Source organism: Paralichthys olivaceus, chromosome 22, assembly GCF_024713975.1.
Source record: "Paralichthys olivaceus isolate ysfri-2021 chromosome 22, ASM2471397v2, whole genome shotgun sequence".
In the NCBI taxonomy this organism is placed as follows: domain Eukaryota; kingdom Metazoa; phylum Chordata; class Actinopteri; order Pleuronectiformes; family Paralichthyidae; genus Paralichthys; species Paralichthys olivaceus.
The window spans coordinates 6,838,501-6,860,909 of record NC_091114.1 but is presented as its reverse complement, the minus strand read 5'-3'; the positions used below and the strand labels follow the sequence as shown (position 1 = coordinate 6,860,909).

Sequence of the window (22,409 nt, the reverse complement as noted above, 5' to 3'; positions counted from 1 at the left end):
ATGTTGAGTTTCAGCATTGGTAACAGCTGTTTTTATATGTACTTTGGTGTTACAATGGAGATTAGAGGCTGACAGCTCTCAGGATATCCTCGGGAGGAAAATGAACTGCAGTTGAACTGTACTTAGTTCTGCAGCCAATTGCTCAGAGAAGAGAAATAACAGTTTTTTTTGCAAATGAAGAAAAGGGAACACAGCCAACCTAAATCAACTTACCTTGCCGTAATCTATGATGGGAGTTTCCACATTAGGGAACAAGTCCTGGGTGATACCATTAAACAGGGGCACGTCGATAGAGGTCAACTTAGCAATGTTCATGTCCTTCATAGCCATTAACAGGATCTGGGGTGAGAGAGAGGAAGAGTCATTCATGATAGCATGCTCATAGCTCATTTCACAGGGAGGAATTATAGATCCTGGTTTCCCTATGATTTAACTGTGTAGATAGACAGCCCCTGAAGCAGAAATGACAGCACAGCTTAGGTTTAAATTCCAGCTCAAGCGGTCAGAGCAACTGCTCCCATGAAAGTTATTCTGTTTAGTCTTAAATTCCCCTTTGCGTTTCCACAGAAAGCGTTTCCTTGCTGAGTTGCAGTGAAGGGACAGCAACACAAAGAGGGAGTTTAAGACTAAACGTGATTTGACTCACTCAGGCTCATATTAACGTCATATTCAAAGGATTTTATAAAAAAAAAAAAAAAGGGATGTCTTGATAATTGTAATGAACAGGTGGCTAATTTGTTCTGTTTTACTGAGAGATAGGGAGAAAAGGGAGAGTGAAAGACCTACTTCTTCATCGGGAACATTGGGGCAAAAGCGCCGCTTCTTTCCTGCATAACGAAGCAAGGAGGTGAGAGCCCGCAGGCCAAAGTCATAGTGGTCCTGTTTTGACAGCTGCTGCATGGCCAGGGAGTACAGGGTGAACACCTTCTTAGCCAGGAGCTGCGAGAACAAAAGGATGGAGAAAGACGTGAGGCGACACAAAGACAGACATAGAAAAGGAAGAAGTATAGGAGGAGTGGAGGAGGAGGAGGATGAATGTCAGCTTAAATAGGATTAAAAATTGTAGTATAACCAGAGATGAGCCAGGATGACTCGCAGAACAGTGTGGCAGTAGAGTATGAAAATAAATCCATCACATCCACCCTCGCACGCAACTGTACAGTCAACCTGCACTGCAGCAAAACATGTTTAGTGTCTTTTCACGTGTAGATACACAGCAAATGGCTTTTTAAATCTGTAATCAACTCTGTTTGGTTCTGACTGGCCGATCCACAACTGATGCATCCAGTGGTTTCCTCACAATTACTCAAGAGTAATGCAATATTACAATATCAAGACAAAGCCACAATTATTTTGGTCAAACTGCTTCAAAAGCCTCAAAAGCATATCCTGTGCTACAGATTAATAGTTAATCATCATCCTCAAATTACAAGATCCTACTTGGTTACAGAGCAGAAATCACCCCCTCAGCAGCATCCAAATCAACCCTCCACTTTGTGAAGAACAGGGTCATTCTCTGTCTGTTGTAGTACCTTGCAGTTGTTGAAGCCCTCTCCAAACAGCATGATTTCAGCAATTAAAGTAGAGTCTGGCACCACCATGGAGATTGGTCTGAACATGGACTTGAGGTTGTCTGGAAGCTCAGAACGTCCCGCGTAACCTTAGAAAGAAAATTGAGAGAAAATATTTTATTATATTTTAAAGAGCCAATTCTGAAAAAAAATCTTAACTGTGGCAGCAACACATTTGCAGAGAGTCTGCATATTTGCGCATTTGTGTTGGCTTACCAGGATTCATGGTGATAAAGATGCCGCATGACGGGACCAGACGTATGTGCTGTCCATCAAAGTGGAGCTTGGATTGTCCAGCTGAGAGGGCAGACAGGATGGAGAGGATCTGCTGGGCCACCACCGACAGCACCTCAATGTTGATACGGTTGAACTCATCGAAGCACCCCCATGCTCCTGTCTGTTCAGGGTGGACAAAGTGAAAAACTTATAAATAAATTTGAACTCTTAATCCCACAGAGGAACACAGCTCATGTTTTAGGTTAAAAGTTAAATTTTTAAAGTGTCCTTCCTACCTGTGCCAGGCCAGAGTACATGCGTCCCATGGATTTGTAGTCCAGTCCTTCAGAGCAGTTGACTACAATAACATACATTCCAAGAGCTTTGCCTAAGTCCTTCACTGTCTCTGTCTTCCCGGTACCAGCCGGGCCTTTAGGAGAGCCCCCCCGGTGCAGATGGAGTGCCGTGGTCAGTGTCATGTAACACCTGTACACAATGAAAATAACATATGGGGTTTCCAATAATAGTAATAATAAAAATAACTATTATTATAATCCAATAATTAATCAATTAATGGATATGTGTCATGGCAGAAGGATTGATGCTGGTGCACTAAATGACTGAATGGTGATCGTGACCTGTCTGTAAGTGGAGTGATGACGAGACGTCCAGAGTTGCCCAGGTACTCGTAGCCATACTTGAAACGGGTGTTGGTCTGTCGGATTATGCAATCATCCACTTCCTGTTGGAAAAAAAACATAAAAGAAGATATGGACAAGTTCAATGAGGATTTTCTTGGCCTCCTTCAAACTTATAAACTACATTAAAATTCAGACACCATCTTTGACATGTATTTTGAGTTTTTAGTCCCATGTCTCGTTCACTGACATGAATGAGGTGGGATTTATAACCTATGCTGCATCTAGAGACCAGGTGGTGATCAAGACAGTTTGTCATGTAGCCTATATCCCCTATCTGTCCTTCTTACTTCCACACTCTCAGAACATACCTTGTCCCAGTAAAGCCGCAGCTGACTGAGCCAGTCAAAAGCGTTGACGTCGTTGCAGCCGGCCTTGGCCAGCTTGTCAATAACGTCCCGAGCATGAACCTCCACTGTGACCAGTGCAACAATTTTCAGACGCAGCTCTTTGGACAGGTTGCCACGGATGATCTCTGAGTAGCCTTGAAGCATGGAGACCTGAAAAATAAAAGACAGTTGAAGCAAAACCTTAACAGGGCTTGAATGCAGATATTGCACACATACTGAGTACAGAATATTAAGCTTGCTGTATGAAGATATTATGGTGTGTTATCAAATCATCACCAGAAATCATCCTGAAAAGATCAGATAAAAACAAACAAAGCTTCAGCACAAACCTGCTTCTTTTTCAGTGACTTAAGAGAGGACCTATCAGCTCTCTCCTTGCAGGTGATGAGAGATTTTGTGACATCAGTGGTCCACTGGATCTGACTTGCAGTGATCAGCATCTAAAACAGGCATAATGCAAATTTAATTCTTTCAGTAGAGAGGATGTTTAATGTTACAAAGAGTATTAATTTAGGATATATTTAAAGTAATGGAAATAATGTAATAACACCACGACAGCACAATCACCCATTGAAATAAAGGGATGTCAGTTTAAGTTCAACAGGAGTTTGAATTTGAGTCAAAATATTGTGTACAGCCTATCAGGCTTTAAAGAGAGAAAAGAGCAAAGAGCAAATGTTTGAAGAATGCTTGATGTTTTCAACTTTTATCATAAATTTAAGAACCATTTGCATTGCTTTGAAATACAGCTAATCCATCAGAGAGTAAGCCAAAAGCATGTCACTGCATCAGTGTCAGTCTGTCAATCAGACAGGTGAAAAAACAATTGAATAGAAAATAATATGCATGTACCTGTCCTGGCCAGTCTCTGACCCATTTGTCTCTTTGTTTTGTCGTCCTCTTCAGAGCCACAAGACAGTCATTCAGACTATCCTTTAGTGTGATGCGCATGACCTTCTCAACATCACACAGCCAAACCTGAGTGCACAAAATCACATTCCAACATTATCAAGTCATGAAGCTCTTGTATTATTATGTATTATCATTTGTCACCCTGATCGGATCCTTATAATCATCATCATCACTGCTGTACCTCCACAGGTTTGTTCAGTTGCACTGGTTGGATGAACTCTATGAACTCCCCATCAGAAGAGAACATCCCCATGGCTTCTGGTTTGTTGATCACCTGTAGAAAACAAACACACACAATGGTTGTGGACTGCTCCGTTCAAATCTACAATACATCACTGTAACCTGATAAAGACTGGAAAATCTGGAAAGCTTATTTTTTAAAAGAATGTTCGTCATCTTGACCTTAGACCATGGAAATATCACTTAAGATTTGATTCCAAGTTACCACTGGTCAATATTTGAATTAATTCCCTGAAGGCAGACTTGAGATATCATGTTCAAGGGCCCAAATGTGAATTTTAAAAGATTCTCTTATGGTATTCTCAAGGTAATTTGTTCACAAGGCAAAACAGGGTTCAGTTCATCCTTGAGTCCAATTGAACATTTGTACCAAATTTAACGAAATTCCCTTAAGGCATTCTTGACCAATCATGTTCACAAGATATATACGGACGTGCCTACACTGGCTGTTGCCAAATTCTAGCCACTTTACACAAGATTCACACTGTTGAATCATGGCTGGTGATTCGGTGGAGTGCCCACCTCACAGTTTTATCCCTGTTGTATAACACAGTAAAACTACAATGACATGATGGACATGATGGTGTTTCGTGTTCTATAATATCCACAGAGGAGTGTTATAGTACACACAGGTGCCTCTGATTGTCCAGGTCCTTACCTTTTCAATGCGCAGGCGCTTGATGTTGTCAAAACACTTCTTCATGTGCAGTTGCATTGCCTCTGGGTTCTGTGACTGGCCCAGGATCTCCAGCACATCATCGTTGGACAGGAAGTAGAATCTTGGAAATATCTGCCTCTTGGACTCCAGGTACATGTCCAAGGCCTTTTGGATCTCCTCCAGCTTGGCACTCATCTCTGACAGGTTCTCCAGCAGGCCTGTAAGACAGAGAGGAGAGGCTGACTGTAGGTGACACATTCTGATAATTAGAACACTTAGACACCTCTTTGGGAGAAATCATCATTAAGACGATTCTTTGACCTTATGTGTTTTCTTTAGGACATTTAACCTGATGAGATAAGAGACACATTTTGAAACTACTGGGATAAACTTAAATATAAGTGACACAAGAAACAAGACTTTAAGGCTTATCAAACTGATCATGCAATAGGCCCACATTAATAGCAGTCATATTCCTTTCTTCTCATTTGTATTTGCTGTGAGCGCCCACTGCACTATCCTGTATGGAAACTCTGTTTGTTTCAAGTTCTTTGTTTTTGTAAATGTGTGCAACAACAGGCCAATATAATAAAATAAAAACAATATGCTGTGGTTTTCATAAAGTGCAGGATGTTGTTTCCCCCACAAGATGGCATCATAGTCCTCTGAGCATGTTTGCTTGCAGCCTGATCTGAGTAGGCTGTGTAGTGACCAAGTTACTGTATCACTATGTCCTCATAGGCAACACACTTAGCAGATCTGCTAACCTAAGACAAATTCTTTTTAATTTCCACACCAGGAGGACATAGAGTAGACTCCATGTGTAGTTTTGATCAAATTATGGTCTATAAAAAAAGTTCTGTCATCAAACTATGTTGTCATACCAGGGTGGTGTGATCCCTGTATGGCGTTGTTATCCTCATGAAGTCGGCCCATGGCGATTTTCCAGCTGGAGCTAACATCTTCAAAGTCTTTGCACTTTTGAGGCAGTTGCTCCCTGATGTCCTTTCCCTGGAAAATGTTCTGTTGGGATAAAAACAAAGAAAAATGGAGCTTGAAGGGGAACGACTGAGGCAAGGGAGGAAAGAGATTAATTATACGAGCCACAAAAAGAAAGAAATGGCATGACGAATTGGTAACATCAATGAAACAAGAAGCGAGAAAACCAAAATCAGAGAGCTGTGCAAAAAATCAGTGCAGCTATGGTCGTGTCTCTAATACTTCACTGCATCATCGTGATGTCACAACGATGTCATTCCTACCATATGGTCCTATATTTCTATCTATATAAGTTTTGGTCGTGTCTATAATCCTACAGGGTTAATTGATACCTTGAGAAATGCATGTTTGAACTACGCATTGCATCATTTTTCACATGATGGATAACCATCTTCTGATCAATATAAGCTTTTCTTTCTATTATTAGTGGAGATATCTTGGAAAATGTGTTTTGTGAGACCATATTTTTTTGACCTTGACCGTTCAGCACTGAAAGTTAATCAACTGGAGAGAAACTTAAAGTTTTGGTAAAAATCACACGCACAACACACACGCACACACACACACAACACACACGCACAACACACACACAGGGGTGAGAACAATACCCTGCTTCCGGCTATGCAGGCGTCCATGGTAATCATCACATCTCCCAAAATATACTCTCCCTTTAATAACCAATGAACACAGCTAATAATTGCGTACTTCATCAAATGATGAATATTCATAGAGAAAAATGAAAAGCCAATCATAAAATGATGAATATCCATGTAGAATAATAAATCCTGTGACACAGTTTGTGAGTGTTTCCTGCACCTCCAGATAAATCCACTGACGCTGCACAGTGAGGATCATCTCGATGACTTCCAGCACCTGGGACAGCCGGCATTCCCAGCAGTCCACCTCCTGCTCGAAGGCTTTGACAAATCGAGACGCCTTCATTGTGGACAGAATCACCTGATTGTCGTCCAGGGCCTGGAAAACCTCCTCTGTGCTCCTATGGGAGAGGAATAGGGAGACAAACTTTAACACTCATTACAGATCATATACAAAACAAGCCAGAGTGAAGCATCACTGGATGGCAGTATTGAGCTGTACTGAGCAATGGGATCTAGCAATGCATGCCAATGAGACATAATGGAGGCACAACTCCATGACCATGGTTTTCAGCCTGGATTATTTTTGCTTTTTAACTTGATTTACACCCAAAGCTTGTGTTCTCACCCCAGCCGGTAGTAGCCTTTATCTTTGTAGGGTACTATGTCCAGGAACATTTCCTCCCATGTCTTAATTATACTCTCCAAACCCTGAAATATCAAACAGAAAGAGTCATGTTAACAAACAAGGCACACAAGTGAGAGATGGCCAAATCAGGGGGAAGCATTTCTGTTCTTTTACTTTTCAGTGACATTTTTACGTCTGAATGATCAGTGACAGAATACTGTTTATACTAAATTTGACCATGAATACCACGAATTTTACCTTCTGTTGGCAATATTATGTATTTACCAAAGAATAGCTTTATCAGTAGTATTTTAATTGATTTTCTAAAAGGCACAGTCTTGACCCCACTGACACTGAACTTTCTAAACCCAATGGGGTATTATTATATTAAATTATTATTTTAAGATCATCATCATATTTCTGGGCTAAATAATCTCATAAAAATCCCATCACATGACCGTATAGGCTCTCCTATTACAAATTGTACTAAGAATGACACATTATTCTCTAATTACAGAATTCTGAGCTGTTTTGGTGAATGTGCAAATTGTATATAAGGAACATAAGAAATTTGCAATGTGCTTCCATGTGTATGAATATGGCCATACAATTGCACTCATATAACCTGCTTAAGTGTTGAGGTGGGGTATTTTTTTAGAATAGAGGAAGAAACTGGACCTGTTCTATGGACAGTTCCTTGATGGCGGCTCCAGTGATCTCAGAGATCTCGTCAGCATACTTGTCCAGGCCTAGAGATATGATCTTTTCCAGGGTGAACTCAGCACTTGTTTGGTCAACAGAACACTTAATCTCTTCACAGATCTGCTTCCAGTGCCTGAAAGTATCGTAAGTGTTAGTTTTCCTTCTTCCAGGCATTAAGAGTTTATTTATCCATTCTAAAATCACAAGTCACATATTTCCTGCAAAGGAAAAAAAAAGGAAGGGAAGGACAGGGAGAGAAGAGCAGCAGAACACTTCCTGGCTGTTCTTTATCTTTTCACAGCGACAGTGTTCTCATTGGAGACCACAGAACACATGTAATCTCTGCAGTGGAATTAATAAATTAGATCCTGCCTCTGCCTGCTGCATCACCCCTCACCTGAACGCTCTGGATTTTTTGTGTTGCTGTGAATGAAAAATCTCCTGCTGCATTGTGCATGCGTGAAAGGCAAAATCCGGAGAAAGCCCAGACACAATACTCTGGACTTCCTCCAGAGGACATGTCTGAAAACAGCTTTGGTTGGAGACCCAAGTAACTATTAACTATAAACATGTTTCTTTTCAAAACCTGCACCACCACTACTAAAGCAGCCACCGTGCCAAGTACAGGGTGTATTCCTTTGCTTTCTCTTTGTCAGACCTAATTTGTAATGTGTGTTTATTGTTATTTATTACCCAATCACAGTGGAAGTAAAGCAAAGATAAAACCCAGCCTCTCATCCTTGCTCAATTTTGGCTTCTTCCCAATTCAAGTTTTGCTTCACCCAGTCAAAATAATTTTAGCGGTGCAAGTGCACAGAAAAAGAAAAGAAGAAATTAGCTTTTTCTTCAGAGGGAGTGTGTTTGCATTCAAATGTGGTACCACTATCTTGAAGTAAGAGAGAGAATGCAGCCAATGGATGTTCCTCTGGGAATGAAGCTACAGACACTGACTGTGAGGAAAAGCTTGGACAGAACTCTCACTCATCCCATCTGGTATCAGTTTTCTAAAGAGCTGCACAGCTTTAACTACTGTTCAACTATCTAAATGTTGATGTTTCTGCCCCATCATGTATAATGGAATTATTGTAAAACAAGGTCGACTGAAATGACATGTTTTATATACTTAGATACCTTTGTTTGAGTCAGTACCTGTCTCTCATGGCTGGATTCCTCATGTCAGCAATCAGAGGGATGATCCGCTTGAACTGAGCAATCCTGTCTTTAGAGAAATCCACTATGTGCCAATCCTTATCCTGCAAACATACAAAGAACATGTCAATACTACTGTGTAATGTGGTTATGAGGGCGGGTGATGTTTTAGGGGTACTGGTGATATTAGAACCAGGTTCTATGCATTCTGAAGAAACAGCTCACTGTTAATAAGCCTTTAAACTTGGTTCTGCAAAACTGGTTCATTGCTAACACAAAATGTCATTCTTCAAATACAGTTTCTAGATTGCGCTTTACCGATTTAAAGTATTGTTTTTTTTAATTATGTGTGTCATGTGACACGTGTAACTAAATGTGGCAGAACTGACCTTAAGTTCTCTCTTAAGTTTGCTGAGTTTTCGGAACATGTCGTGCGCTGTGCTCTCCATGTCCTCCGTCTGCAGCATAGCAAACTGGCCAACCTTCCAGATGTTCCAGCTGGAATTCCATTCCTGTGCGATCTCCCAGACCTGCTCCAAGTGGTCTAAATCCTAAACAACACACACACAAAGTACACATGCTCAAAACAAACTCAGTCATCAAATGCTCCTTGCATTATTGTCACGAGAATAGCATTTGCAACAAAAATTACTTTTAAAATCCATCTTGGAGTGGAATTCAGGCTGGTGCATTCTATCTAATGTCCTGTCAATTTTCTTTCACTATATTTTATCACATATTTGTAAAACTGCCCCAACAAACATTAACACGTGTGTTATCATAAACACCCCTGGATTTAAAACTTATTGTGTTGTAGTGTGTTTGATTAAGAGAGTTGTGCGGTTACAGACCTTCTCCAGCGTGCAGAGGCTTTTCGAGGAGGGCTGTTCTATATTGAAGAAGCCCAGCCCCTGAAGGATGGTGCTCTCCTCCTGTTTTAGAGCCTCCAGGTGGCTACGATGCTCTGCTATTTGCTTCAGGGCCAACTCTGTGCTGAGTGCACTGTCAAATGGACCTGGATATAAAAATGCAAAATGTAAGGAGATCTATTTACATGATAATGCTTATCAAAAAACATTCATATGTCCTCACACAAAAGTAGAGAAACAAAGAGCAGACATATTTCATAATGTCGACTATATCTTAGTAAGAACACACGGATTTGCATATATTGTTGCATATATTGCAGTGTGAAAACACTTATTTGACTTTCTGACAAATTGCAGGAAGTTGAGATGGCATTAAACAACAGAAGAAGAAAAAGAAGTGGAAGCCTCACTGGTCTGTCCAGAAGGGAGTTGCCCAGACTCACAGCAAAGCTTGCAGTCTTTGCCTCCAATAGTACAGTTCAGTACTGCACCTGAAGTCAGTGATGCTGGTAGTGATACCATCATGAAGTTACAGTGGAAACAAAATCTAAGGTTTTGTATTGATACTAGCTACTCTACTCTACTTGTAGTAGAGACAGACAGAAACAAAGCAACAGTAAGGTGCACAGACCAAGCTGGTGAAAGACTTTATCTGTAATAATACATGAGTGTGTGTGACCTGTGCTGTTGAACTCCTGCAGAGTGGTCTCGATCTTCGTCTTGAACTCCTCGGAGGATTGGACAAGGCTGCTCTTAAATTTCTCTTTGTCCTTTTGCAGCATGATGTCACTGTCAATCAAGACCTGCTGGAACCACACCCACTCTCCATTCAGCTCTTCAAGCATCTTCTGCTCCTGTGGGTAAAACAGTCGGTTTAATGTTCGTAAAGAATGTTGTTCACGTGTAAAATGTAGAACCTGTAACTACCTAACAGGTCATTATTATATGTTTTTTATTTTTATTTCAAGGAAGAGGAAATAAACAAGTTGGTCTTGATTAGATGAGATAATATTCTTAACTCTTGCTAATAGGTCCTGAGTAGGGAAATCTAAAATGTCTCTTTCTTCATATCTCATTATTACTTATACATAAATTTAAACATTATTATTGTAAAAAGTGTCACAACATGACAGATATTTTACTTGGTAATCAATACATAAATTATAGGTAGCACTTTCTGTCACTCGTGAGATGTTAGAGAAGAATAACAGTAATTTACGGTTTATAGAGAAAAAAAGACATAGACATAGTGTTTGTATATGTATAATTTCCTGTGTTTGTGTATTTATTTGTTTATTAATGAGCCATGTACTTACATCCTGCTCCACAGGGACCTCATATTTGGCCAGGAGAGCAAACTGATCATGGATGATAGGAATCTGAGCTTCTGTTTTGGCCAAATCTCCCTGCAGAGTCTCCAAGAGCTTCAGGCTCTCACTGAGTTCCTGCAGTGTCTGGGGGGACTGTCTCAACCTAAACAGACGCATACAAATTCACTTGATAAAGACTCACTTTTAGTACAGTACATCTTAAATGTTTATACATTTAAAAGCTTTCCTTTCCCATCTCTTCAACCCTTCATATTTCTCTCTGAATATGTGTACGTGTCAGAATACAAGACCACAAAACCTGCAGCAGATGTTGGTGGAACAGGCTTTGGATTCACTGACTGACATGCCCTGACAATCATAAATGTAAGAATTTACACAAAATGTCAGAACAACCAAGAGATAATGAAATAATCAAATTTGTTACTTTGTCATGATTGACTGTCTAAATAAAACCTGCCATCTTGATATTTGTACGTGCTTTCAGGATTCCACAATGGTTTAAAAGATCCTGAACTGGGGATCTTTGTTAGATCTCTTCTTCTAAACTGTCTGCAATGAGAAAAAAATATTTCGCTCGACTCCCCACCTGTTAGCATTGGCTTGCAGGGATGCGTGAAGATCTTTGAGGCGGGTGCTGGCAATGTGACTAAGCAGCTCAGTGAATTTAGTTTGCCATTCATAGCAATGCTGTGCCAAGGAGGACTTGAGTGGTGAGCAGTCCAGCCTGACAAAACCTATGGTCAATACCATCTCCTCCTGTTGAACAGTGTTGGCCTTTTCTGCGTACCTGAAGGTGAGCGAGAGATGAGGGAGATGTTAAACAACTTCTTTTAAAGGATTTCTTCTGCCATATTGAAATGTAAAGTTCACAGCTATATAGTCAGGTCAACTAAAGAATGATATTCAGGTACTTTTGTATATCTGCATCAAAAGAAGTGACTGGTGGGTTAAGTCTCTGATAGCGTTGTATAAAGGAGTCCTTGTTCATCTCCCAGATGTCTCTGTATTTGTCCCAGGTCTTCAGATAGGCCTGCAGGTGGCTGGCATTGGCTGTCATCCCTGCGGCAACTGTAGCCTGAATCTTCTTTATCTCTTTGTCTTGCTCTGAGGGATCAAAGAGGGTTAAGGTGAAGACGGAGGCAAAAGTAGAAGGAAAACATGCTCACAAGTATATAATATATAGTTTGTTTTTTATGTACATCAAGTCTGAATTTACCCACTACTCCGTAAAAACAGGTCAGAGGTACATACAAGCAGTGTTCTAATAGAATGTACATTTTCTAAGGAACATATGCTGAAAATCATGAACACACTTTTTTGAAAAATAGTTCTAACCGATGTTGACGTGTATGGGATTCCTCTGTGAATGCTTGGTGTTGAGAAGTTCAGGCAGTCGCTTAATGGTGGCGATGGTGTTGATGAGCTGAGGCATGATGTTCACAATCCGCACAAGTTTTCCAAGCGTCGGGGAGAACTCGACCTGTCAAAACAGAAACAGACAAGCACTCACACTGCTGTTGAGATCATTTACATACCTGTGTGTGGGTGTCTCAAAGGACCAAAGTGTGCACAACAACAAAAGTCATACCATAACCATGCAGCATCTCTGCCGTGATAAACACAACAAAATGTTCCCCAAAATAAAATCCTTCACCTGTGTGTGTTTGGGTGTACTGTCATGTTCCCAGGGTGGAATTTGTCTCATTCCTACTGACAATTAAGAAGTCAAATTCAATATGAGCCTGATAGAGGATAGAGACGAGAAGGAGGCGGGAGTAGGGCACACCCTTTTGGTTTCGTTTCTATCTGTGGTTATATTAAATATTAACCTACATAAATGGAAACTAACAATAAAATATGACATTTAATTTACATGGCTTCACAAATACAAGAAGAGAATAAGGTCCGGATTCCTCCTGGTTCCAGTGACGCTACACTGGGAGAGATGAGTAGGACTGATCAGGTAAGATCTGCATCGCCTTATGCTCCTGTTAATAATTTGTATAGCTGTTTTGTGCAAATTTTGTTTGTGGGGATTAAATCCCTCCAGACCTAAACATAAAAAAACTGTAATGTTTTGTTCATAGTCTGCATATGACAGAGAAAACAGCATGTGAGAGAGGAACAAACATATATGTTGACCGCTGCATCTTTTGAGTAGAGTCCTAAATATCTGCAGATGTAGGTGTGGGTTTGTGTTCTATGCTGTTTATTCAGGACATGCAGCTATCGTCCTGGCACGGATGGATGACAATGTGTGTCTTTTTCTGAGTGAGTTTAAGGTTTCCTCCATCAGCATCGAGCATACAGCAGACACAGTGTAAACAAGTCACTATCACATGACGTAATCTGATTACGAGGGGTTGACTGTACCTTTGGTGTGGTTTGGGGAGTTGTCTGGTGTAGTGTCACCAAGACTTTGAACAATGGATTGGCTAACGTCTTGCTGTCTCCGTTGATGACCCTGGACAGCTTCTTCATCGACTGCTTGATGTTGCTCCTAAGAGCCTCCTCAACCATTTTGTCCACCTTCTCTGTGTAAGCTAACCAGTGCCCCTGGACCTTAAAATACAATGGTAAAAATGTACATATGTAACATGGCAGTCACATAATTGGGTTTTACCTGACATTATATGAAAGCAGCTAAAGGATTAGTAAATCTTGCTGTCAATCAGAAAAAAGGATGTCCTACCTAATAGATACAGTCGGAAATAACAAGTGATTGCTATTTAATGTACATGTAATTATCTAACCATGTGAAAGTTAATTTTCTCACAATACATTTATAAATATAATAGGGAACAGTTTTCAAAGAGTCGATGACGATGGAATATTATCAATATTGAATGACTGAAACAAAATGCAGCACAGACCTCAAATCCATTATGAGAGAAAGTGTTGTAGATGCGGGTCATGATCTCAGTAATTTCTTGGTGTGCTGAGAGCAGTATTTGGAGTTGGCTCTGCTGTTGAGCCTTCTGGTCCTCCTCAAACTCCAGGTCCCTAAAAACAGCAACCAACAAAGGAAACCAACGTGCATTATTTGAGATCCATGTTATAATTATAATGCAACCTATGCACATCTCCAGAAAATGGAGATGCTTGTTGTTGACTTCATCAGAGGGCTTAGATAACACAGTCCAAGAGAAAATTAATGAAACAATTAAGAAAAGTTTACTGAGAAATTATGTTTACAGTTAAATAAAGAAAACAACCTTACCCAGTGTTAAATGTATTTCATGAATATGTCATAAAAGGTGGTTTAAAAAGAAATCACATCATTGTTTCTACCTGTACATGGTCTTTCCATCTAGTCTAATCAGCAATGCCTCACTGATCTGGTGACAGAGGTTGGAGATGGAGAGATTTGACACTTTGTAACTCTCAACTATCAGCTGGACCTGCAGAGCAAAGGAGAGGGAACAAGACGAGCTGCTCAGTCACTAATGTGGTTTTGAAACTGGTTCCAAATTGTGTTCCTCTTCTAAAGTACACTCAAAGTAATAGTCAGGGGATTTGAATCACACAACCCAGGCCACTGCTACAGTCTGAACCTCAGAAAACAAGACCAGGTCAAAACCATTCTACTGATTATGGCTGGATCATGTAAGGTCACTGTCATGTAAGATCAAAGTGTGAAGGGGATGTTGTGGAAAACTTGTAAAACCTTTGTTAACAGCTGCCTTCAAGTGGAGATGAATCCTGCTTGACAACTCACCAAATCACACTTGATTAACATGTTTATTATGTGACTGCATCCCAGCATCAGCCAGATTTACTATTTGAAACTGCCAAATTCCCAATAAAGCAGTTCTTTAAATATTTTTCCGTCTCTTTTGTCAGATAATGGAATGAGTGACTAAAGATCAGATTTTGTGACAGTGACATCATCTTTTGCACTGTGATTTCAGCTATATTTACCACTCTGAGAGAAAGTTGGAACAAGAGGATATCTCTCTTATTACATCACAGAGACCACAGCTTCCATCTGGCTAACAAACTGCTGAAGAAAAAGAATTGACTAAGGGAGCTTTAAAGGCGATGTCATAAATAACTATTCAGGCGATAAGGAAACTCCAACACACGATGTAACTTTGTCATCAGTCAGTCAGCAACATTTGCATTTACAGGTTTGGCCCTGCTGCTGCTGCAGCCCTAACAAAGAAGTGACATTGTGACAATAACAATAAAACTGCACCAACATCCATTTAAAGTTTTGAACTGTGTGTTACAACCTTGTCAATGTGCAGGAGACAGTCTCGGGTGAAGAGGTGAGCTGGTTCCTTAGACGACCACAGGAGCCTGGTTAGTCCTGCCTGAATCTTCTTATCCATCAGACGAATTCGCTCCCGAAACAGACCCAACTCATCAGGAGACAGCATTCCAATGATTCTGATACACACACACACACACACACGTTCACTAACTAATAGCAGGACTCCTTACTCACACATGGCATCAGGGAATATTAATATAATATTAACTACAATCAAAATGGCGTTCTCATTTAAGTTAATGGCACAGTGTCTTCCAAACTAAAACTACCCCCCTGTGGTTGTATGCCTCCACCAACCAGTCCAATTTCAATCCCTCCAGGTGTTCCTGACTTATTACATTGACAAAAATATGGACTTTAAACCTCCCAAAACTAATCACAAATTCAACCTTCGGGTCTAAGAAAACATATTTTGTGATGCCACAATGACCTTGCCCTTGGACTAGTTTGTGCCAAATTTGATGAAATTCCCTCAAGACATTCTTGAGATGTTCATGGGACCGATGGACATACCACAACAACCCAAAAAACATAATTCCTCTAGCCACAGGCTGTCACTTGCACGACAGCATTTAAATAAATTCTGATGATTATAATATAACAATACATCAGGAACCTAATTTCAAAAATCCTTATTCAGTGTTGTTTGCATGTTGGTTTTCCTTGTCTGAGTTTGTCAAACCTGTTGTAGTTCCTGATCAGCAGCAGTACTCTCTCCCGTGAAACTCTGAGCTTCTCCCTTTCCAGGTAAATGTCATACGCAAATTGGGGGACCTCAAACCTGAGTCGATCCCAGCAGTCAATCTCAGAGAAGAGGCTCAACAGATTGCTGGACGAGAGAAAACACAGAAAAACCCCCAACAAAATAAATAATGAGTAATTGCACAACATTTGCCAGGGGTGTGTCAAAGTACACAGATGACATTGTACAGTGTAAGACATCTCATGAATGTATGCTTAAATGAAAATGCTCTGTGCACCCTGTCTTGTAAGTTGAGTTTCTGCCACCCACTTGTCAAAGTTAATGTCCAGCTTGGCAGGGTTGTGCTTGCAGCGCACCAAGAGTGGCTGCTCCAGTCCCCTCAGGCACTGTGCATCCAGGTTCCTCTTCCACTCATGGAAGTTGTTCTTCACCATCTCATCCAAAACCTGGACCGTCTGGCCGTAGCTGAGAACGAGCTGCTTGCGGCTGTATGAATCCGGTATGAAATGGGCCTTCTGGAGCACCTGAAGGAGAAAAAAACTAAACAAAGTAAGAATCTGGCAAGGATGGAGGTCCTGAAGATACACTTGTCTCAATAACTAGTGTGTGCCAAGGCTATAAGAAATAGAATACTGTGTAATCCAATGGGCTCACCTCCATGGAACTGTCAATGCGATGTCTGAGGGCCATTAACCAGTGGGTGTGTCCTGCAATCTGGGACTTGTAGTCTGGAAAAAACCTTGTCTTCTGGTTCAGCTCCTTGTTGACCACTTTGAGATCCCTGTTAAAGATGTTGTACACTTCCTCCACCTTCTCGTCTGTGGTGCTCTTAATGGCCTGTGATAGAGTAAAGAGAAAGATCAGATCCATTGTACGAGGGTTAGAGAGGTGAAACGTTGAGCAGCAAAGAAAATAGAATGAGAGTTTGCTAATGAGCCTTGTACTGAATGCTACGCTCATTGAGAACGGAGACAAATTTGGAGGAGAGGAAATGAAATGAAAAGCTAGACAAAACAAGCACAAACTATACATCAGCACCAATATGAGAAGTCTTTTTGCTCTTGGTGCAGTGCAGTGATAAAAGAGGCAGCTCTCTATGAACTCTTTGGGTTTAGGTTAACCATAACAAACTGCAGAGACAATGAGCATCCAAGATTTCATATGAAGAAGGTGAGCAGATGTGTTTAGGTGAGTAATGCATTTTGAGTTAGGGTGTAAAGGGCTTGAATTAACATGGAAGGGTGTGTGTGCTTGTCAGATATATATTTGTGAGGACCATCTTGAGCAGAGACCTTACAGAGTGAGGACATTTTGCCCTCTGCTCATTTTCTGACTGATGTGTTGTTTGAGGGATAAGATTTGCTTTTAGTGTTGGGGTTAAAACTAGGTTTAGGCCAGGGTTATTTAGTTGTGTATTAAATGTTAGGGTAAGAGGCTGGGAAATGCATTACGCATATCAGTGTCCTCAATAAAACAGAGGTTTAGAAACACATGTTGTGATTCAGGAAAGAATGAATTTGCAACCTTGACAGAATGGTGTTGGAATAATGCACTGTGTTTGTGTGTGTGTGTGTGTGTTTCTGAGAGACACCTCTCGAGCAGACATGGGCCTAAAAATATCCAGAAGCCGAACTCCTTCCTCTATTGTGTTGACCGTCTTAAACACTGAATTGATCAGGTTCCGCACCAACATTTCCAGATCCTTCACCAATGCGTGAAACCTACAAAAGAACACATCCATACATGGAAACACAGGCCCATGACAATCAGCTGAACAAAAAACAAAAAGCACACCATGAAAGGACAGTAAACAGCTTTGGATAGAGATCAGCCAAAAAGATAGTTGAAATGTTGGCTTTTTATGAATGTGTTACACAGCAATAGACCTACTTGTAGAATTCATTGCACCACCCGGTGTCCATGACATTAAAGATGCCCTTGTCAACAGAGCGCAGGCTCTGTAGGCCACGGTGGAAGTTGTCCTCTATCTTCTGGAGGAAGCGAGTGAACTCTGGTCCCTGGCAGCCGCCTAAGCATGGCAGGGGCCTCTGCTGGCCATCCTCCCAACGGGCAAACTGATGCTGGCAGTCACATACCTGAGAGTGCAAAAAGTGCCAAATTAGAGTAGAAGGCTGTTGAATATATTGGATATACTAAATGTATTGCAGGTCACTATGGACACAAGATGAGGGAAAAAAAGAACAAACAAAACAAATCTAAGCTTTTCATATATCACTCCCATCATTAATGTTAGAAGTAATTACACTTAAGTTAATCCAATGCAGGATTTGTCATGACACAACACTGGTAGAGAGATATTGTAACGGAAGTTTGAATGTTGAGTCAATGAAAGTAAAAGTGTTGTAACCAGTGAGTCAAATACTGACATAAATACCCTCGATATCTTTACAGAGGCTGAAGACTCAGGCCCTGTTCACATCTGCTATTAACATCCATCCTGAGAGACCAGATCACTAGTTGTCAGCTCTAAGGAGTGTGTTCAACTTGTTTTCACCAGCTGTATGCAGGAATAATGTGTTGATCTTTTCTTTTGTGTTCACACAGCTTAAAGAACAGGGCCCCATGCATCCCAGGCCATGTCTGAATGTGGTTGGAGTGATCAGGTCTCAGGAAGGATGAGGATGCATTTATGTGCGTTCAGACCACTTCTGATTGGATCGCTTAAGACGGAGGTTAATACCAGGTTGTGTAGGTGGGTTGACATAACAGTGATATTCATTATTATCAATAAAAACGTGATTTGATGGCAGCTTTGACTTGTTCATCAGGAACTTTTGCATTTGCTTCAGCATTTATTTATAGAGTGATTCCCTTATTCTGACATGAATTTTAATGTGAATGTATGCAGTTGTTGTCTAGACATGCACTAATGTGTGAGAATGTGTGAGTGGGGGAACATTTTTACCTCAAGCAGGCCTCTGAATCGCTGAATGAAAGCATCAACCACCACAAAAAAGCTAGTATGATCCAGGTCCCAGGCTTTTGAAGAATACCTGGCAACAGAAAGGCAACAGGGGGAAAGAAAAAAAGAAGATAGAGAAAGTAGAAAGAAATTAGAGAAAGGCTGAAACTGATGTGAAGAGACTATTGCACTGACTTAGCAAATTAACAAACAAATTACACAAGGACATCTCTGATCTGCACCCTTAAGATCGCACCTGCTTGGACCCTTTCGTTATAACTGGAACAAGCTTCTAGAATAAGAGGTCATCTGTGACTTCAGATATTCTCAACTCTTTCAAATCAAGGCGATTCTGTTTTTCATTGCTCTTAAATGATAAATGGCCTTGCAACCAAATACCTTTCAGATTTATTTATCTAGTACGTGTCCTCTGCATCGCTAAGATCTGCAGATGGAGTTCAGCTGATAACTCCCAGGTCTCACTGTGCAACAAAGGGTGACTGAGCCTTTGCGATCAGAGCCTCCACATTATGGAATTCCTTCCACATGATTTCTCTCTTTTAAATCCCTTCTTAAAATTTTTATTTTAATGAAAGCTTTTGTGAATGGTTGACATTGGCTCTTATTTAGAATTAGTATTCTTATTTTTTGGGTTAGGGTCAGATGAGAGGTGAGATTTCACCTACTTTTGGTGAGTCTTCGAAGCGTGCAAGTATACTTCCTTCCAGGACTCGCAGCACTGGATGCAGTCGCTGAGGACTTGTTTGCTGGATAACACGTAGCCCTCAAAGATCCTGTCCAGAGAGATGCTCTGGCAGCACAGGCGGATGATGTCATTACTCATCTGCAACATGGCAGAAAACAAACATTTAAGTATTGGGAGACCAAAACATTTACAAATATAGACTAAAATGTAGTCATTTTACACAAAAGCCACATTTTTACATTGTAACATTAAACATTTTGCATGTTAATTGTTATGAGTTTTCTAATGTCCTTTTAGTTGGTAGCAAGCGCATCACAATGATTAACTTTATTTAGCTCTGCCCTCCAGACTGTCACAAAAGTACAGGTACATCTCTGCAGAAATCCTTTGTTCTAACTTTTCAGTCTTTTATGATTAAACAACCAGACATGGTTAAATCTATCTGCAATGTACAGGAGGTCAATGATTTCAGAAAAACAAAGCAAGGACGATATCAGTTGCAGGTGCAGACATCAGAGAGGCAACTGATCAGCCATTATGGTCATTATTTCAGCAATGATGACGAAGAAGAAAACATAATGTTCGGCAAAGATAACAGTGGTGGAAGAGGAAGGAAAACAAAAGCAGTGCAACAGGGCACCAGACGACATTCGGCTAGAACATAACTACACCAATTATTTTTCCTTTGGCCTGTGGAGTTGTACTCATAAAGGATGAATGAAAACAGTGATCAGGTCTTTTATTCAGTGCATTCCCACAGCGAAAGGTTATCTATCAATGTTGCTCTGGGGACTCATCCATGGACAAAGTTATTGCCTTGAAGTAGCACATCTATTCATATTCTAAGAATAGCTATTATTTAAATATTTAGGGTGGATTGCAGTGTGTGGGTATATGACAGTGTGTTCAAATAAGGTGTGTGTGTGTGTGTGAGAGAGAGAGAGGAATGGTAACAACAGAGTACACCCGATCACTTTGATGATGTAAATTGCAGGTACCTTGCGGAAAAGACCGTTGATCTTCTCAGTCGTGTTGTAGTGGTTGGATTTGACCCAGATGATGCGAATGAGACTGATGATGTGTTGCAGTTTAGGAGTGACTTGGCTCAGCTTGAGCTTTGCAAGTTCCTCGCAGGGCTCCTTCAGTGTGGACAGGTGGGAAAGGTTTGACTGGGCCTGCAGCAAGCAATCCTGGTAAACACACATACACAAATGAAATGTGATATTAATTGTTTAATTCTTCATTATTCCATCTCTTTGGTGCTTCAGCACCTTAGAGTGTGAAAATGATTGAGGGTGTATCCTGTGCGATAGTGGTGCTACCAATGCCAGTGGCTAACAAAGTAGTAACTGAGTAGTGTTGGGGAGCTCTTATCTGAGGCCACTTTTTCAGGTCATCCTCACATCCCTCGATAGTAGAAGGCAGAGGAACGATTACATTTTCTCACATGAGGTGTAACAGGTGAGAGCGTACTGTAAGCATGCACCCCCCCTTCTGTGCACAAGCATGAATACCCTTGATGCTGATTGGCTAAAACAGTGTTGTCACTTTCAGATCATCCAGCTTTCTTTCTTTACCGAATACAGAGTAGGGGCTGTGCAAGCCAGATTTATTCCAGCACACAAACAGAATGTACAGCTTGTGAGGACATATTGGCAAAATGTGACCTAAAGTACTGAATCAATACAGCTTACCTCACGGTCTTGATAAAAAAAAGATCATGCACATATAGGGGACTAATATCTAATATAGGAGCGTGTGTATTTTGTTAAAGTGTGAGATTATTTAGGCTTGATGCTTGCAGACTTCCTGTACCTGTATTTCCTCGGCCAGTTTGCAGAAGCGCGGAACATACAGAGAGTTGGAGAGCTGCAGGATGTTCTTGATGTGCCCGACTTGAGGCTTTTGTAGCTGCTGCATGACTTCTGACAGCTTGACACAACGAGTCTCCCAGAAGGTGATCTCCTGCAGCAGGCCACAGTTGTCCCACCTATTCAACATCTCTGAACCGTGCAGGAGCTCCTTGATCTGATCCGTCCAGTGGATGATGATAGCTGAAATCGGTGAGTGGCAGAAGAGGTAAATGTTGAGATGGATGGATCAATTTAAACATACACACGCGTTCACAGCTCCTCAGGCTTACATTCCATTCTCTGAACCTGCTTCCTGTCTTTGCTGGCCTGCTCAGGGCTGCATTGTAGGCCTTCCATTGGGATGTATAGGACTATGTTGCCCCGATTCTTATAAACTTCATCTGTTAAAAAATAAAATGACATAAATTATTACACTGAATTATGTGTGCATATGACTCAATGGAACTCTCTTATAGTCAATGTGGTGCACAGTTTTCATCATTTCTATCTTATCATCCTGGCTTAGAGTCCATCCTGTACACCAGGGTCCTCCTTCTACATACAATTGCAGTAAACCCACAATTTGCAGTCAGAGAAGGACAAATATTAGAACATACGTAATCTACTGGTCTATTTAAAAGACAGAAGTAGTCTACTTTCAACTCGGCTGCATGAAAAATCACCTCAAAGGAAAAAGTATAGTTTTTATTAATAGGTTCATTCATTTCACCTAGATCTAGAATTATTAGTCAACTGTCTCACAGTTTTCCCACGAGGTACCCACCAGTGAGGCTGGCAAAGTAGCAGTGCATGCTGTTGGTGTAGCTGTCCTTGATGCTCTTCTCCATGTTCGTGCTGAGGGCAACTGTGGGGGCGTGCAGACAGGTCATGTCATGGAGCAGTGTCTTGGTGACAGAGTCGCACACTGTGCCAAACTGTACGGCCGTGTCAAACATCTCTTCTGTGATTATGGCTCCTGGCGTGCGTATAAAATAGTTCAGCTGCTCTGCCACCTGTCCCTACAAAAAT

The 22,409-nt window shown here is 40.9% G+C and overlaps 1 protein-coding gene across 1 annotated transcript in view; it reads right to left on the bottom strand.

Annotated features, from left to right (window-relative positions):
* dnah2 (dynein, axonemal, heavy chain 2) overlaps positions 1–22,409 on the bottom strand; it is a 53,983-nt gene that overhangs the window by 30,170 nt on the left and 1,404 nt on the right. Inside the window, exons 4-41 of the mRNA XM_069519222.1 lie at positions 22,165–22,399; positions 21,671–21,781; positions 21,343–21,581; positions 20,526–20,717; positions 19,508–19,665; positions 18,825–18,912; positions 17,789–17,994; positions 17,490–17,619; positions 16,553–16,735; positions 16,208–16,422; positions 15,878–16,024; positions 15,155–15,311; positions 14,211–14,320; positions 13,793–13,922; positions 13,293–13,481; positions 12,255–12,399; positions 11,831–12,023; positions 11,506–11,706; positions 10,905–11,061; positions 10,268–10,442; positions 9,571–9,734; positions 9,109–9,270; positions 8,720–8,823; positions 7,547–7,703; positions 6,869–6,951; positions 6,461–6,641; positions 5,530–5,668; positions 4,646–4,863; positions 3,929–4,021; positions 3,688–3,813; positions 3,165–3,275; positions 2,797–2,985; positions 2,426–2,529; positions 2,084–2,273; positions 1,788–1,968; positions 1,533–1,660; positions 787–939; positions 214–339 (exon numbers count right to left, since the gene is read on the bottom strand). Coding sequence (XP_069375323.1) covers positions 214–339; positions 787–939; positions 1,533–1,660; positions 1,788–1,968; positions 2,084–2,273; positions 2,426–2,529; positions 2,797–2,985; positions 3,165–3,275; positions 3,688–3,813; positions 3,929–4,021; positions 4,646–4,863; positions 5,530–5,668; positions 6,461–6,641; positions 6,869–6,951; positions 7,547–7,703; positions 8,720–8,823; positions 9,109–9,270; positions 9,571–9,734; positions 10,268–10,442; positions 10,905–11,061; positions 11,506–11,706; positions 11,831–12,023; positions 12,255–12,399; positions 13,293–13,481; positions 13,793–13,922; positions 14,211–14,320; positions 15,155–15,311; positions 15,878–16,024; positions 16,208–16,422; positions 16,553–16,735; positions 17,490–17,619; positions 17,789–17,994; positions 18,825–18,912; positions 19,508–19,665; positions 20,526–20,717; positions 21,343–21,581; positions 21,671–21,781; positions 22,165–22,399 — 5,970 coding nt within the window. The remainder of the gene's footprint in view (positions 1–213; positions 340–786; positions 940–1,532; positions 1,661–1,787; positions 1,969–2,083; positions 2,274–2,425; positions 2,530–2,796; positions 2,986–3,164; positions 3,276–3,687; positions 3,814–3,928; positions 4,022–4,645; positions 4,864–5,529; positions 5,669–6,460; positions 6,642–6,868; positions 6,952–7,546; positions 7,704–8,719; positions 8,824–9,108; positions 9,271–9,570; positions 9,735–10,267; positions 10,443–10,904; positions 11,062–11,505; positions 11,707–11,830; positions 12,024–12,254; positions 12,400–13,292; positions 13,482–13,792; positions 13,923–14,210; positions 14,321–15,154; positions 15,312–15,877; positions 16,025–16,207; positions 16,423–16,552; positions 16,736–17,489; positions 17,620–17,788; positions 17,995–18,824; positions 18,913–19,507; positions 19,666–20,525; positions 20,718–21,342; positions 21,582–21,670; positions 21,782–22,164; positions 22,400–22,409) is intronic.